The 16,367-nt window shown below is 47.0% G+C and overlaps 1 protein-coding gene across 4 annotated transcripts in view; it reads left to right on the top strand.

Moving 5' to 3' along the window:
- CDIPT (CDP-diacylglycerol--inositol 3-phosphatidyltransferase) overlaps positions 1-16,367 on the top strand; it is a 65,708-nt gene that overhangs the window by 21,992 nt on the left and 27,349 nt on the right. For 3 of the 4 annotated variants that reach the window (XM_033945000.1, XM_033944998.1, XM_033945001.1), the window contains exons 2-3: positions 15,911-16,045; positions 16,208-16,361. In XM_033945000.1, coding sequence (XP_033800891.1) covers positions 15,911-16,045; positions 16,208-16,361 — 289 coding nt within the window. Of the gene's footprint in view, positions 1-651; positions 885-15,910; positions 16,046-16,207; positions 16,362-16,367 lie in introns of all 4 variants that reach the window. The other variant, XM_033944999.1, reaches the window with a different exon arrangement.

Below are 16,367 nucleotides of genomic sequence, written 5' to 3'. Positions count from 1 at the left end.
CTTTTTGTGATCTTAGAGGGTGTTTAGGTATATAGGTTTAGAGCTCATCATGCATAGATCCTGGGATCATGGTGTGGAAGGATTTGTAGGCTAAGGTTAGGGCTTTGAATATGCAACATTTGTTTATGAGTATCCAATGCACTGAGGTCAGTGCTGGGATGACATGGTCCCAAATGCTGAGGCGAAACATAGTTTTATGTCGGAACTTGATCCCCCTAGCTGTATTGATACTAAAGATGAGATTAACATTAAATAAATAATTTATTGAATAAAGTTTAAGCATAGAAGAAAACATACAGTATATTAAAAATAAAAAGACCAATGACAATCTGGGTACCATTCGTCTGTGAACACCTTCTACACACAGCGGTACCGGCGAGGTCTTTGAATGACTTACTTAAGATATAAACTGTGAAGAATTTACTGAGGTTTTTTAGAAGACAGGTGCTGTTAGTTTTTCTTGGATAGTCCTACAAATAGTGCGTTACAGTAGTCCATTCGAGATAACACGTAGGCATAGAGGAGTTGTGCAAAATCTGCTTCAGAGAAATATGCTCAAATTTTCCAAAGTTGTCGAAGGTAGTAGAACGTTTTAATATCAGTATTTCACTCTGGGTTGGTTTTGGGAATATTCTTCTTTCCTTTTTGAAGGATCCTCAAGCCTCTCTGGGTGAGGGCTTCCAGATCTGTCCCTTCATTCCACGAGCCTACTTTTGTGAGAATAAAGAAACACCTTCTCACTGCTGCAAAAGGTGAGGCAGGCTAAGGGTATGCTGAGCCAGTGCCTCACCTGGATCATGCCTTAAACTGTCCCTGCATCCTGGAAAGAATGAAGGAACAGGATTGTGTTCAATTTATACAGAGATGGATTCCTAGAATATCAGGTATGGAACTTTAAAAAAATGGCGGCATAGAAGGATTTAAGCCTCAAGCCAAAAACCTTGTTTGTTCTCAGTTTCTAGGATGTTAAAAATACTGGTTTAGTTTGTGTAAAAGTAATGTTCTTTGAATCAGGGTCTGGATGGGCCGGGCCTGCCCAGTTTGGGCTCAAGCGCACCCACCCAGTAGCCACAAGCCACTAGCAGTGGTTCCTATACTATACACTGTTGGTGGCTGACCTGGAAGTCCTCTCTGATTTGTTTGCGTCAAAGGAAAGGCTTCTGGGTCAGCCACTAGCAGTATGTAGGAACCGCTGCTTGTAACCTAAAGAGAAATAGAAATGCTGCATGGGCTTGGGGACGAAGGAGAGAGGCTGCACTGGCTGGGGATGTGGGAAGGAAAGAGTGGCTACCGCACAGATAGGGGGTTGGGTGGGAAAGAAGGGAAAAGAGAGTTGGCTACACAGATGGGGGGAAAGAGAGATGCCTACCCACTTTGGGCTCAGGCCTGCACAAAATTGGCTGTCTGGCTAAACCATTGCCATGAATTATTCACTGAACTCCAAAACTTGGCAAAGTTTCACCAAAGATAAGTGGCTTCTTTGCCAGTAGTGTGACAAATATGATGTGCGAGATATTCCACCAGACAGCATGTTGATCATGCAAGGAAGGTCTACTTGCTCATATCCCCTAAGGAAATTTCAGTTCATCTAAATGACTCTTTGGGCTCTGCCTCTCCAACATGATGTAAAAACCAACTCTGAATTTTTTTCTTACTGGGCTTGCATTTTAGGATGTCAGAACTGTGTTATCTGTGCGCAAATATTTCTTTTTATTCATGTTATGCATTGATGGACGAACTTATGAGAGTCCCTGTTGTAACCTTCTATTAAAGAACCTTTGAGGCCAGTGATAAAAATTATTAGGAAATTTTACCCCTCCTTTACTAACACATAGTGCAGGTTTTAGCGCCGGCAGCTGCGGTAACTGCTCTTATGCTCATAGGAATTCTATGGCGTCTGAGCAGTTACTGGCACTAAAACCCACACTATGCGTTAGTAAAGGAGGGGGTTTATTGATGCTAGGCTAAAAAAGATGTTTGTTAATCTAAAAATGATCCTCCATATTAGGCCTTCCCTAGTGACAACATTTGCAAATGATAATTCAAGCAACTGTTTTGTCTCACATGGACTACTGTAACATTGTATTGCTGTGTCTCCTGGACAGACAAATACACCAGATACAAGTCTTACAAAATAAAGCAACAAAGTTAGTACTAGGGGGGGAAACCTACAGAATGTGCAGGAGATATTTAGAAGATAAGAATTGCTGCTGCTGGGTCAGACCAGTGGTCCATCGCGCCCAGAAGTCCGCCCATGCGGCGGCTCTCAGGTCGAAGACCTGTGCCCTAACCAAGACCAGCCCTGGCTTCCAGTGAATATGAGAATAAAGTTCATACTGTTAATTTTTATTTTTAAGACATTATGGGCCAGATTTAGTAAATGGCACCCAATATTACAATTGTAGATAATCAGAAGTATAAAATATATAATACTAGTGTATAATTTCACCTGATCAAAATTAATCACCAGTTCATTTAATTTTCTTATTAATAATAATTGTTCATTTCATGACATACATCAATTTTATTTACTTAAAAACATTACATTAGAACCTGTGTAGTTTATTTCATAAGTGTTCATTGGAGATTGGGTACTGAACACTTATGAGAAAAGAGCACAAAAACAAAATAAACTACATAGGTTCTAATATAATGTTTTTAAGTAAATAAAATTGTATGTAATGAAATGAACAATTATTATTAATAAGAAAATTAAACTAGAGATTAATTTTGATCACCCAATATTACACACCATGAAGCTCTACACTAAGCTAGTAGTCTATAAAGGGTGCTTTGCAACGTCCTTTTTTCACATGGCCAATGCTGGTCAAAAGAAAGGCCACCTGCAGCTGGACCCAGAGCTTATGTGCATCCCAGAGACGGGGAAAATACCTAGGCTACGACCTAAATGTAACTCACCTTAATTATCCCAGCCCTGGGTGACCCCCAACATTTGCTACCCGCTGAATGTCTTTGGCTTAATTCTCACTCACATGCTGACTTTATACACTTCAGATTCCTTCTGATATCCTTTCAGTCTGCGCTTTTGCTTACCAAACAAGAATACTACGCTCATTTAACCAACTCTTTTAGCTCTAACCCTTGCTGTCTCTTTGACACTCTCTACTCAAATTTCCCCACCTCTAATCCCCACTTCACTCTCCCCCAGACAATGGCAAAGTTCTTTCACAAGATTCACCTTGAGTTCTCAACCAGGTCACCTCCCCCCACCCCCTTTCCAGCTGTCTACTCTTTCAACCTCCCTTCAACCCCTGCTACTTTTTCTTCCTTTTCGAAATCACTGAAGAGAAAACTGCACATCTCTCTTCCTCCAAACCCACTACCTGCTCCTTTGATCTGATTCCTTCCCACCTATTTGGCACTCTCTCTCCCACTGTCATCCCTCCTATCTGCCACATCCTGAACCTATTGCTCTCCTGCAACTGTTCCTGGTGTCTTCAAACATGCCATAGTTACCTCCTCAAAAAAACCCTCACTAGAACCCACAACTATTGTCCCATCTCCCTCCTCCCCTTCTTATCCAAGTTACTTGAACGTGCTGTTCACTGCCATTGCCTGGACTTCCTTTCATCTCAAGCTATTCTTGACATACTTCAATTGGGTTTTTGCCCACAGCATTCCATGGCAACTGCCCTTGCTAAAGTTTCTAACGACCTGTTCCTGGCCAAATCCAATGGTTTCTACTCCATCCTCATCCTTCTCGATATATCTGCGGCCTTCCATACTGTTGATTACCACATACTCCTCAATCCCTCATTGGGATTCCAGTGTTCTGTTCTCTCCTGGTTTTCTTCCTAACTCTCCCATTGCATTTCAGTGTATGCAATTGTGACTCCTCTTCCACTACTCTCCCACAAATCTGTGTACCTCAAGGCTCTGTCTTGGGCCCTCTCCTTTTCTCCATATACCCATTCCCTCCCATGGTTTTAGTATAACCTCTATGCTGATGACTGAAATGGTATTTGTAAAAGCCCATTTCTAAACTGTCCAATGTAACTTCTAGGACATAATGATGAGCCAAAGATGACCTACATATACTTGCAACTATGACCTTACTGTTTAATAACTGTACTGATCTACATGTACTAGCAACTCTATTGAATGCCCATGTCAAACTAAACTCTCCATTGTAACTTCTTGGATAACTGATCCAACTTCTTGTAATGTAATCCAACCTTGAACTGAATAGGTAAAGGTGAAATAGAAAATCTGATTAACATAACTTAACATGGCTCCTAAATCTACCTTTCCACACCAGATATCTCTAGAGTAATCCAGGCCCCAATCTCAGCCTGCCTGTCTGACATTGCCATCTGTATATCTCACCACCATCTAAAATTATATGGCTAAGACTGAGCTCCTTATCTTTCTTTTTTTTTTAATTTATTTATTTATTTATAAATTTTCACATTATTTGACAAGCATATCATCTTGTACAGAAAGTGTAATTAAGATAACATAATATTAAAATTACAATTACAATTACTTTCCATCCAGGAAATAAATCAAATTATAATAAGAAATTATTTCTCTACTTAATCACACACTAGTCCTCCAAATTAGGATCCATGATTTTAAAAAAAATAGGAGTGATTGAACTAACTAATAATTAACAAGAAAGCTCATTATCTGATGCTGAAATAAAGCTAAATTATTACTTGGACTTAGATATTATTCCATTTCAAGGCGCTTATTGGAGAGGAAGGCTGTCAAATGAGCCGGTTCAAAGAACACATATTTTAAAGTACAATACCTCACTACACATTTACAAGGATATCTAAGGAAAAATAAACCTCCAATTTGAGTCACACCTTGTTTCAATAATAGAAATTCCCTTCTTCTCTTTTGAGTCTCCCTAGAGACATCAGGAAAAATTTGAATATGGAAACCCAGGAAGTCTCTGGATCTATTTTTAAAGAAAAGTTTAAGAATCCAATCTTTGTCTGGAGCCAAAGCCACAGACAATAAGAGAGTGGCTGAAATAGCCACTTCTCTATCTGATTGTTCCAATAATAAAGAAACGTCCAGGGAACTTTCCTGAGGTTTTCCAACACCTTCTTTCTTCTGAGAATCCTGAGTCTTTGTAGGTAGATAATACACTCTTGACAAAGGTGGTAAAGAATTCTCAGGAATTTTAAGTATTTCCAGAAAGTAACGCTTTATCATTTCACTTGGGGAAATTGACGGAACCCTTGGAAAATTAATTAAGCGTAAATTATTAATGCGACTATTATTTTCAAGTACTTCCAATTTTCTCCTTATAATCAAATTATCCTTTACAAGTATATCATGATGGCTTCCAATCATTTTTATTTCCTTCTTCTTGCATATCTGATTTCAATAATACAATATCCTCTTTCAAAATTTTTATTTCTTCTTTCTGGTCTTTCAATTCTTTATCTAAATTAGCTCCTTATCTTTCCACCTAAACCCACTCCCCCTGTTCTCTATTTCTGTGGACAACACTCTCCTCCCTGTCTTGTCAGCTCACAACCTCGGGATCATCTTTGATTCCTCTCTCTCCTTCCCCACTCAGATCCAACAAGCCACTAAAACCTGTCACTTCTTCCTTTATATAATTACCAAAATCCTACCATTCTAAGCACACTACCAAAACCTTTATCCTCACTCTCACCTCTCGCTTAGACTACTGCAACTTGCTTCTCTCAGGCCTTCCGCTCAACCATCTCTTTCCCCTTCAATCCATTCAAAATTCTGCCGCACGACTTATGTTCCACCAGCGCTGCCATACTCAACATTAATCCTCTCCTCAAGTCACTTCATTAGCTCCCCATCCATTTCCAAATACAGTTCAAACACCTCTTACTGACTTACAAATGCATTTACTCTGCAGCCTCCCAATATTTCTCCTCACTTATCTCCCTCTGTGTTCCCCTCTGTAAATTCCATTTATTGGCTAAGTCTCTCTTATCCGTACCCTTCTTCTTCACTGCCAACTCTAGACTCCGTCCCTTCTATCTTTCTGCGTCGTATGCCTGGAACAGACTCTCAGAGTCATTATGTCAAGTTCCGTCTCTAACAGTATTCAAATTAGAGAATGACACGGGGTTCGTTTACTGCAGTAAACCGTGGCCACCACAGTAAATCCTCAGGAATGGAGACATTTGCAACTGGTTTACCATGGGAATGGGGAGAATACCTTTTATCCCAGGACAAGCAGGCATGATATTCTCACATGTGGGTGACGTCATCTACGGAGCCCCAGCGCGGACAGCTTTTCAAGCAAACTTGATTGAAGTTTCAAGTTTGCACACTGCACCACGCATGTGCTAGCCTTCTTGCCCACTAGAGGGCGCATCCCCACCTCGTGGTCCTCAGTTCAATTTCATCCGCGGAGCCAGAAGCCCTGTGGAAAAAATTGTGCTCTTGTGCCTTCTGTCGCCGCGGCTGTGTAGGGTATTTCGCGCGGTCGCTGCGTTTTTTTGTCTTCTTTATTCTTTATTCTTTTTTTCCTTTCGTTTCAAAAAAAAAAAAAAAATTTCGATTTTTATCGCTACCGGGGGCTCCCGGTAGCCGTGGCCGAGGAACCTCGCTTGTTCCCGGCCTCCCTTGGGCCCATGTCCCGGCCCGTAACGGGCTTTAAAAAGTGCGGGCGCTGTGAACGGCTCCTATCGATCACTGATCCACACAGGTGCTGTTTGAGGTGCTTGGGGCCCCAACACCCTACAGCGTCCTGCGAGAAGTGTGCCACCTTCCAGAAGCGGGCACTCAAACGCCGCAAAGCCCGCATGGCAGAACTTTTCTCGGTCGAGTCCCCGCCCGGGAAGGCCTCGAGTTCGGCCTCGGCTTCGGCCCCGGCCTTGACCTCGGCCTCGACATCGGCCTCGACCTCAGCTTCGGGACCATCAGCTTCGCCTCGGGCCTCGTTGCCATCGAAGCAGCCGGCCTCATCCAAGGCCTCGGGTAAGTCTCCACTTCCCTCCTCAGCTCCTGGATCGTCCAAGAAGCCATCCTCGGGCTCTTCGGCGGGAGGGTCCTCCTCTGTTAAGCCCAAGATGCCCGCGTCCGCCGCCCCGAGGGAATACTCGAGACCGAGGTCGCCCTCCGAGGAGCAGCGGCAGGTCTTGCCACAGGGAATGTCAATCCCCGTGTTTCAAGACTTGCTCCGGGCGTTAATCGCCTCGGAGCTCACCGGGGCCATTGAACATCTGCAGCAGGCTTCGGCCTCGGCTGCTCCGGCCTCGGTGCCCCCGCAGTTGACGACCTCGGCCTCGGGTACCGGGGCTTCGGCTCCCGAGGCGCCCACGGCCTCGACCTCGGCAGTACCCTCGGACCCGGCTTCGCGGGATCCGCCGGAGCGTAGTGTGCGCCCGAAAGACAAGGTGCGCCGGGTGCGGAGGATCTCGTCTTCGTCCTCGGAGTCCTCACGGGGGTCGTCGCCCTCGGGCAGGTCTCGGGCGAGGCGCCGGCCGAGGAAGGCCAAGAGGTCTCGGGCCTCGCCTCGGCGGCACGGTCGCTCGTCACCGGCCGGGGCCGAGGCCTTGCAGGTGAGAGACCTGCGGGTGGATAACCCTGTCTTATTCCGGTCTCCGGCCAGGGAGAGCTCCCGGGCCTCCTCGCCGGGACCGAAGGGTCGGGCTTCGGTGCCTAGGACCCCGGGGGGATCCCCGAGGGGTTCCTTTAGACGCACCCGGTCTCCGACTCCGTCGAGGTCGCAGGACTGTGCCTCGTTGGGGTCGGGGTCTGGTAGGGAGCCCAGATATTCTCACGAGGCCTCTCCCTTCGGCTCCGCCGGGAAGTCTCGATCTCCCTCTCCTCCTGCTAAACCTTCCTCTTTTACGAGGTTCGTGCAGGATATGGCGGCGGCTTTGGGTGTAGACTTGTCTGAAGGGTCCACTTACACCAAGGAGTTTTTGGAGGAGCAGGATCTTCCTGCCCCACCTCGGGAATCCCCGCGCCTTCCGGTTAACAAGGTCCTCTGCCAGACCTTCCTGAGGAACCTTGAGGCTCCCTTGACGGTCGCTGTGGTCCCCTCAAAAATGGAGTCGAAGTATCGCACCCTCCCCATCAAGGGTTTTGAGAAGGGCCAACTTTCTCACAATTCGCTCCTAGTGGAATCGGCGGTTAAGAAATCGCAGCCCTCCAGGGTCTCTGCCGCGGTCCCGCCGAGTAGGGAGGGCCGGACCTTAGACAAATTCGGGCGTCGTCTCTATGCGAACTCTCTCATGGCGACGAGGGTCCTGAACTACGCCTTTTCGTACTCGTCCTTCCTACGTACGATGGTCAAGGACCTCCCCTCTTTTCGTGAGGTGATACCAGAGTCGCATAGGGACAGGTTTGCCACCTTCAGCTCTAATCTGGCCCAGCTGCGCCTATATTTGTTCCACGCAGTTTACGATGCGTTTGAACTTGCCTCGAGGGTATCGGCCTGTGCGGTGGCCATGCGCCGGTTGGCGTGGCTCCGTACCCTCGAGATGGAGGCACATTTGCAGGAACGCCTGGCTAACTTGCCGTGCGTTGGGTCGGAATTGTTCGACGAATCTTTGGATGCGGCGACCAAAAGGCTTTCCGAACAGGAGCGCTCTCTGGCATCTCTGGTGCGCCCGAAGCCTAAGGCCCCTACCCAGCGTCCCTTCCGGCAGCCCCCGAGAAGGTACCCTCAGAAGTCTACGCCGGCCTTTTCCAGACCGCCGCCACGGCGTCCACCCCAACAGAATAGAGGTGGCCCCTCTAAGCCCGTTGCGCAGGGGGCGGCCAAGGCCGCGCCGTCCTTTTGACGGGGTGGGCGGTCGGGGGCGGGCCCCCGCTGCGACATCGTGCCACCCCCTTCCCATCGGGGGTCGGCTGACGGCTTTTGCCGGGGCCTGGTCTGCGATTACGTCAGACGCATGGGTGCTCCGGACAATCTCAGAGGGCTATTCGCTCAACTTCTCCAGTCCGCCTCCGGACTTGCCTCCTGGAGCTTGCCCTCCCAATCAGAGCCAGTTGGCCCGTCTCCTGGAGGAAGCCAGGGCCCTGTTGAGCCTCCGAGCGGTTGAGGTGGTACCTCGCGAACAGATGGGCCAGGGGTTTTACTCCCGTTACTTTTTAGTCCCAAAAAAGACCGGGGACTTGCGCCCCATTTTGGACCTCCGGAAGCTCAACAAGTTCCTGGTCCGGGAGAAGTTCCGTATGTTGTCGCTTCCGGTTCTCTATCCACTATTGGAGGAGGGGGATTGGATGTGCTCCCTGGACTTGAAGGAAGCGTACACCCATGTTCCGGTGCATCCCGCTTGCCGCAGGTTCTTGCGTTTTCAAGTCGGGGATTTGCACCTGCAGTATCGGGTTCTTCCCTTCGGGTTGGCGTCGTCCCCTCGGGTGTTCACCAAGTGTATGGTCGTGGTTGCGGCGGCCCTGCGCTCGCGGGGTCTACAGGTCTTTCCCTACCTGGACGATTGGCTGATCAAGGCCTCGTCCAGGGAGGGGGTTATCTTAGCGACCCAACAGACTATCAGTCTTCTGCAGAACCTGGGGTTCGAAGTGAACTTTCCCAAGTCTCAATTGTACCCGGCACAGTCTCTTCAATTCATTGGAGCCGTGCTGGACACGGTTCGCCTCCGCGCCTTTCTCCCCCCGCTTCGGCGGGAGGCTCTGCTTCGGTGGAGCCGCCACTGTCAAGGGCAGTCGGAGGTGTCGGCCCAGAGCATGATGATTTTGCTGGGTCACATGGCGTCGACGGTTCACGTCACGCCTTTCGCTCGCTTGCACCTACGGCTCGCGCAGTGGACTCTGGCGTCGCAGTGGCGGCAGGATCGCGATCCGGTGTCTTCCCGGATATCAGTGACTCCTTGTTTACGTCGATCGCTCCGTTGGTGGACCGGCTCTTCCAATCTGTCCGGGGGTTTGCTGTTTCTCGTTCCACCTCACAGCAAGGTCCTGACCACGGACTCCTCCGAGTACGCGTGGGGAGCCCATCTGGACGGCCTGAGGACGCAGGGTCTGTGGTCGGCAGAGGACCGCCGATGTCACATCAATGTGCTGGAGCTTCGCGCCATTTTTCTGGCCGCACGAGCTTTTGTCCACCTGCTGCGCGACCAGGTGGTGCTCGTGCGGACCGACAACCAAGTGGCGATGTACTATGTCAACAAACAAGGGGGTACGGGCTCTTGGCCTCTGTGTCAGGAGTCTCTTCGCCTTTGGGAATGGGCGATCTCCCAGAACATATTCCTGCGGGCGGTGTACATTCAGGGAGAGCAGAACCAGCTGGCAGACAAACTCAGTCGTCTTCTCCAGCCGCACGAATGGTCTCTGAACTCCCGAGTACTTTGCGAGGTCTTCGACCGCTGGGGAACTCCTCAGGTGGATCTGTTTGCCTCTCCGGAGACTCGCAAACTGCCCCTCTATTGCTCTCGGATTTACTCTCCGGATCGTCTCGAGGCGGATGCCTTCCTTCTCGAATGGGAGGGGAGGTTCCTTTATGCGTTTCCGCCGTTTCCTCTGATTTTGAGAACGCTGGTTCATCTCAGATCGACCGGAGCCTCCATGATCCTCATTGCGCCTCGTTGGCCCGGGCAGCCCTGGTTCTCCCTGCTTCTTCAACTCAGTACCAGGGAACCTCTACTTCTGCCGGTGTTTCCCTCTCTGCTGTCTCAGAGTCGGGGTTCGCTGTTACATCCCAATCTTCAGTCTTTACATCTGACTGCTTGGTTTCTCTCCCCCTGACTTCGATTCCAGTGTCTCGGTCCGTGAGGGAGATTTTGGAGGCCTCGCGCAAGGTCTCGACTCGGCTTTGTTATGCCCAGAAGTGGACCAGGTTTACGTCCTGGTGTTCTTTGAATCGTCTGGAACCGAGTTCGGTGCCTGTGTCTTCGGTTCTGGACTATCTATTGCATTTATCTGAGTCTGGCCTGAAGACGACTTCTATTCGGGTGCATCTCAGTGCCATTGCTGCATTCCATCGGCACCTTGAGGGTCGTTCTCTCTCTCTTCATCCTCTGGTGACTCGTTTCATGAAGGGTTTAGTGAATGTCCATCCTCCTCTGAAACCTCCTCCGGTGGTGTGGGATCTTAATGTGGTCTTGGCTCAGCTGATGAAGCCTCCCTTTGAGCCCATTGACAAGTCGCATCTAAAATTTCTCACTTGGAAAGTGGTCTTTTTGATTGCGCTCACGTCTGCTCGTCGGATTAGTGAACTGCAGTCCTTGGTGGCGGATCCTCCTTTCACAGTGTTTCATCATGATAAGGTGGTTCTTCGCACCCATCCAAAATTTTTACCTAAAGTTGTGTCTGATTTCCACCTCAATCAGTCTATTGTCCTTCCGGTGTTTTTTCCGAAGCCCCATTCTCATCCTGGTGAAGTGGCGCTTCATACGCTTGACTGTAAGAGGGCGTTGGCTTTTTATCTTCAACGCACCAAGTCTTATCGGAAGGTTCCTCAATTGTTTTTGTCCTTTGATCCGAATCGGTTGGGACACCCGGTTTCAAAGCGCACCTTGTCAAACTGGTTAGCTGCTTGTATTTCCTTTTGCTACGCTCAGGCTGATCTCCCGCTTTCGGGTCGAGTTACGGGTCATAAAGTCCGAGCGATGGCAGCTTCCGTGGCTTTCCTCCGATTCACGCCTATGGAGGACATCTGTAAAGCTGCCACTTGGTCTTCGGTTCATACGTTCACCTCCCACTACTGTCTGGACACTTTGTCCAGAAGCGACGGCCGGTTTGGCCAGTCGGTGTTACGTAACCTGTTTTCTTAATTTGCCATCCTCCCACCTGCCCTTTTTTGGTTGGCTTGGAGGTCACCCACATGTGAGAATATCATGCCTGCTTGTCCTGGGATAAAGCACAGTTACTTACCGTAACAGGTGTTATCCAGGGACAGCAGGCATATATTCTCACAACCCGCCCACCTCCCCGGGGATGGCTTCTTTGCTATGATATGGAACTGAGGACCACGAGGTGGGGATGCGCCCTCTAGTGGGCAAGAAGGCTAGCACATGCGTGGTGCAGTGTGCAAACTTGAAACTTCAATCAAGTTTGCTTGAAAAGCTGTCCGCGCTGGGGCTCCGTAGATGACGTCACCCACATGTGAGAATATATGCCTGCTGTCCCTGGATAACACCTGTTACGGTAAGTAACTGTGCTTTACCGCCCCGTGGGAGTTGTGAAAAGTCTTGCTCATGTGGTAAAAAAAATTGTGTCTGAGACCAATGTGATTTGAAGAATAAAATTACCAGAAAACAAAAAGAAAAAAATTAATTTATTTTATATTTTGTGATTAGAATATTTCAGATTTAAAATATGTATCTTGCTAGAGCTGGTATTAGACATAACTGGGGACCACAAAGCCCAGGCTGTGCTTCTTTAGCTTCCAGCTGGCTTAGGGCTCTCTATCTTTCTGACCAGGGGGCAGTTGCCATAGTTGTACTTCCCTAACACTATTCTTGCCATGTGTGACTAAAGTATTCTGTTAGCTTGATTTTTCTATGTAGCATTCTGTAGTAATTTGGTTTGTTCAGTTTTCACAAGAGTGGAGGGGATATTTGTGAAAGGGAGGGGAGACAGGGGTTTTGTTGATCCTTGCTCTGTATCATTTGTGTTTATAAAATGACAATTATACAGAATATTGTCTCTTTTTATACTTTAACAAAATAAGTTTAGTATAAAATCATAACTATTCAAGGCTTATGCAGATGGGATCTGACAGCTTGCAGGGCGGGGACAGGGACTGGGCTTGCGGGGATAAGGCAGGGGCGGAGACAAGCTCATGGGGACAGGGACGGGTGGGAACGGTGATAAATTTTTTTCCTGTTTCATTCTCTAATTCAAATCCAAGCTCAAAGCCCACTTTTTCGAGACTGCTTTCAACTTCTAACTCCCATTCACCATAAGATACCTATGTCCATCCTATCATTCTGTCTGCAAGAAACTCCCCAACCACTATATGTTCTGTCTGTCTAAATTAGATTGTAAGCTCTTCTTAGCAGGGACCATCTATCGCATGTTGCATGTATAAGCTGCATAAGCCTCTCAGCATTGTAGAAATGATAAATAGGAATAGTGGTAGCAATAATTGTTGCAGAAAAGGTGTGAGCTAAAACTAAAATAATAAAAAAGGAGACTGTCCAAGCATCAGAGTCTCTTAGCAAAAATTTTCAGTTTAGAAAGGCTGCATAAAGAAACATATTTAACTGTTAAATATTTATTTAACTGTTAAATATTTGTTGCAAGGACTGATTTTACTGCTAACCAATTAATATCTTTCATCCAACGTGGCATCCTACATATCACAACCATCATACATACAGACCCTTTCCATTTATCAACTAATACGCCATGAACAATCCCAATTCAACTCTAAACAATCACCGGCAACCGCCCAACTAATAAAAGGAAACCCTAAACCCCACCTTAAAGAACCACTACCAACTTACATAGAATCCCTTAGAGCAGACATGTCAAACTCTGGCCCGCCAAACAATTCCTGCTGTCGTTGAGATTTGGCCCGCCGTTCCTTCCCTCCCTCCATCAGGTAAAGCACAGCTCCGCCAATGTTAAAAGGAGCTGCATCAAAATCAGAGCCCTGCCGCTGCCATAGCATGTTCTCTCAGCCACGGCAGAGGGAATGAGCTGCGGTAGGGCTTCAATTTCGACGTGGCTTCTTTTAACATTGGCGGAGGTGCACTGCACCTGATGGATGGAGGGAAGGAATGGTGGTTGGGCCCTTCTTTGGCCTAAGGCCCTCTCCTACCTCAGTATCTGCGCGTTGTGGATGCTCCCTCCTGTCTCAGACCGCTAGGGGGTGGTGCCTGTCTCCAGCTGCCGTGATGGAGGGAGGGAAAAAGAAAGAGGGGGCCCTGGCAAGCGAGTTATCAATAGACAACTAGAACCTGGGACCCCAACATGATCTGAATAATACCAGACAACAAAAGGTAGAAAAAATAAATTGTATTTTCTGTTTTGTGATTACAATATGTCAGGTTTAAAATGTGTATCCTGCCAGGCGTGAAGTAGGACCTAAAAGAGAGCAGAAAAATCTCTTTTTCAAAAATTATTTTGTTTACATCACAAAGCCGGTGTGGGGTTGGAGAGGTTGTAACCCTATACTTCTACTAATACTAAGGGGTCCTTTTATTAAGGTGTGCATTTAGCGCACCTTAATAAAAGGACCCCTATGTATCTTAATAAAACAATTGGCCCATGACTTAGCCTATGTTTTAGATTTTGGCCCCTTAAGTAATTGAGTTTGACAACCCTGCCTTAGACCTATCACTCCCTAGAGAAAAACAACCATTCCAGTCCCATGCATTTATATTAATGGCAGGTCAGTAACCAACAAACTCCTGCTAATGAATGATTTGATTTCCACCAACAACACAGGCCTCACCTTCTTCACAGAAACTTGGCTAAAAGAGTCTGCAAATCCAGACCTTCCCCACCTATGTCTGCCAGGCTACAGCATTATCTACATACCCAGACCAAACAAACGAGGAGGTGGCCTCGCTTTGATCTACAAAAGTTCCTTTCACATCTCACTATCCGACTGTACAATACAACTGGAACTAGAATATGTGATCTGCAAATTAGAAGATAAAAATCAAGCATACACTCTAACAGCATTGGACTGTTACTAATGTATTGACCCCCAGGACCCTGTTCCAACATTACAACAAAAATACAGGAAATTATCTCAGATATAACCTGTCAATATACCAGACTGATTTTCCTAGGAGATATAAGCATTCCACTTGAGTCTCAGAACAACATAGTCTTCCACAGGTTTTTACTAGACCGCCAGCTAGACCTGATGTCATGAGGACCTACATGTAAGAAAAGCCACACCCTGGATTTGATATCTTCAACCCCCCCCCCCCCCCAGCTTATAGCAGAAACTAAATGGACAACAATCCCTTGGTCAGACCACTACTTATAATCCTTCAACCTTAACCTTCACAAGGAAAAACAAACCATCAAGATTACCACTGGGAAACCTCTAACAAGAGGCAAGATTAATGCCAATGAGTTCTGGAACAAAGCCTCTGAAATTCTAGATACCACTTCAACCAGCTGCATAACCTCAGCTAGAGAGTCCCAGATGTGAGAATATGCTGCCTGCTTGCCCAGCATAGTTACTCATCTGTAGCAGATGCTATCCGAAGACAGCTGGCAGATATTCTCACAACTCTTCTCACCTTTTCTAGTTGACTTCTTAGCTCTGTTACTAAACTGATGGTCCCGTGAGCCAATATCAGCCTTAAAGTGCCAGTACACTTTTGACTGTCCGTACCGGGCTTCGTGGATGATGCCCACATGTGAGAATATCTGTCTGCTGTCCTCGAATAACACCTGCTACAGGTGAGTAACTATGCTTTACTTGCAGTTACATTACTATAACCTCCTTGTATTTTATGGTGAGCCCTCCAAAACCTTTTGTATACCACAATAATAGCCCTTATGCCTGCAGATGTCACCTATATGTAGGTATAGTAGATTTTGGGTGGGTTTTGGAGAGGCTCACATGTTTCACCACAAGTATAACCTTTCAGCTGAAAATGGGCTGAAGAAGGATTGTGGGCCAGTTTTGGTACCATAACGAAAACTGAAATTTAGTCAGCCTCTAATGCCTGCATTTTACTTCAACCACCCATGCAAATAGAAAGTGCAAACTATGATGCTAAAAGCATTTCTATACTTTGTGCTCTCTAATTTTCAAAGTGAAACTACGTAAGTTGCTAAATATGCATTCTAAAATAATTTGCAGTTACTTGAGTTGTTTGAAAATTGCCCACTTTGTCTAAATATTAAAACATTTTGCCCAGGTATGTATCAAATGGAATCTGAAAACAGTAGTGGATGAGTCTAGGGGTTGAGAACACACACTGCAAAAGACATTGAGACCCCCCCCCCCCTCAACCAATAACACATTTAACTTTAATCTCTCTCTTTCTTTTCCCAGGCTATGCTAGGATCCTGTTTGCATTTGTGGCATTCTACTTCATGCCTACCTGTCCCCTCACTGCATCGACCTTCTATCTGCTCAGTGGGCTCTTGGATGCTTTTGATGGGCATGCAGCACGTGCCCTCAATCAAGGTGATATTCTCTTATTTCCCCAGGTCTTTGGCTAGTGAAACTCAGAATTGTTTTAATATTGTGAAAGCGCAAAAGAGAAATTGTTCTAGGCCAGAGGCAAGGGAGGGCCTCTGTTTACTTGTCTATGACATCATTTGTCCCTGTTCTCCCCAACTTTGTCAGGTACCAAATTTGGGGCCATGTTGGACATGCTGACGGACCGCTGCGCCACCATGTGTTTGCTGGTGAACCTGTCCCTGCTGTATCCTTCCTACACCATCCTCTTTCAGCTCAGCATGACCATTGATGTGGCCAGTCACTGGCTTCACCTGCATAGGTACCT

The sequence above is a fragment of the Geotrypetes seraphini genome, chromosome 5, assembly GCF_902459505.1.
Source record: "Geotrypetes seraphini chromosome 5, aGeoSer1.1, whole genome shotgun sequence".
Classification (NCBI taxonomy): domain Eukaryota; kingdom Metazoa; phylum Chordata; class Amphibia; order Gymnophiona; family Dermophiidae; genus Geotrypetes; species Geotrypetes seraphini.
The sequence above is the reverse complement of the archived record's forward strand: the minus strand, read 5'-3'. Positions and strand labels throughout refer to the sequence as shown.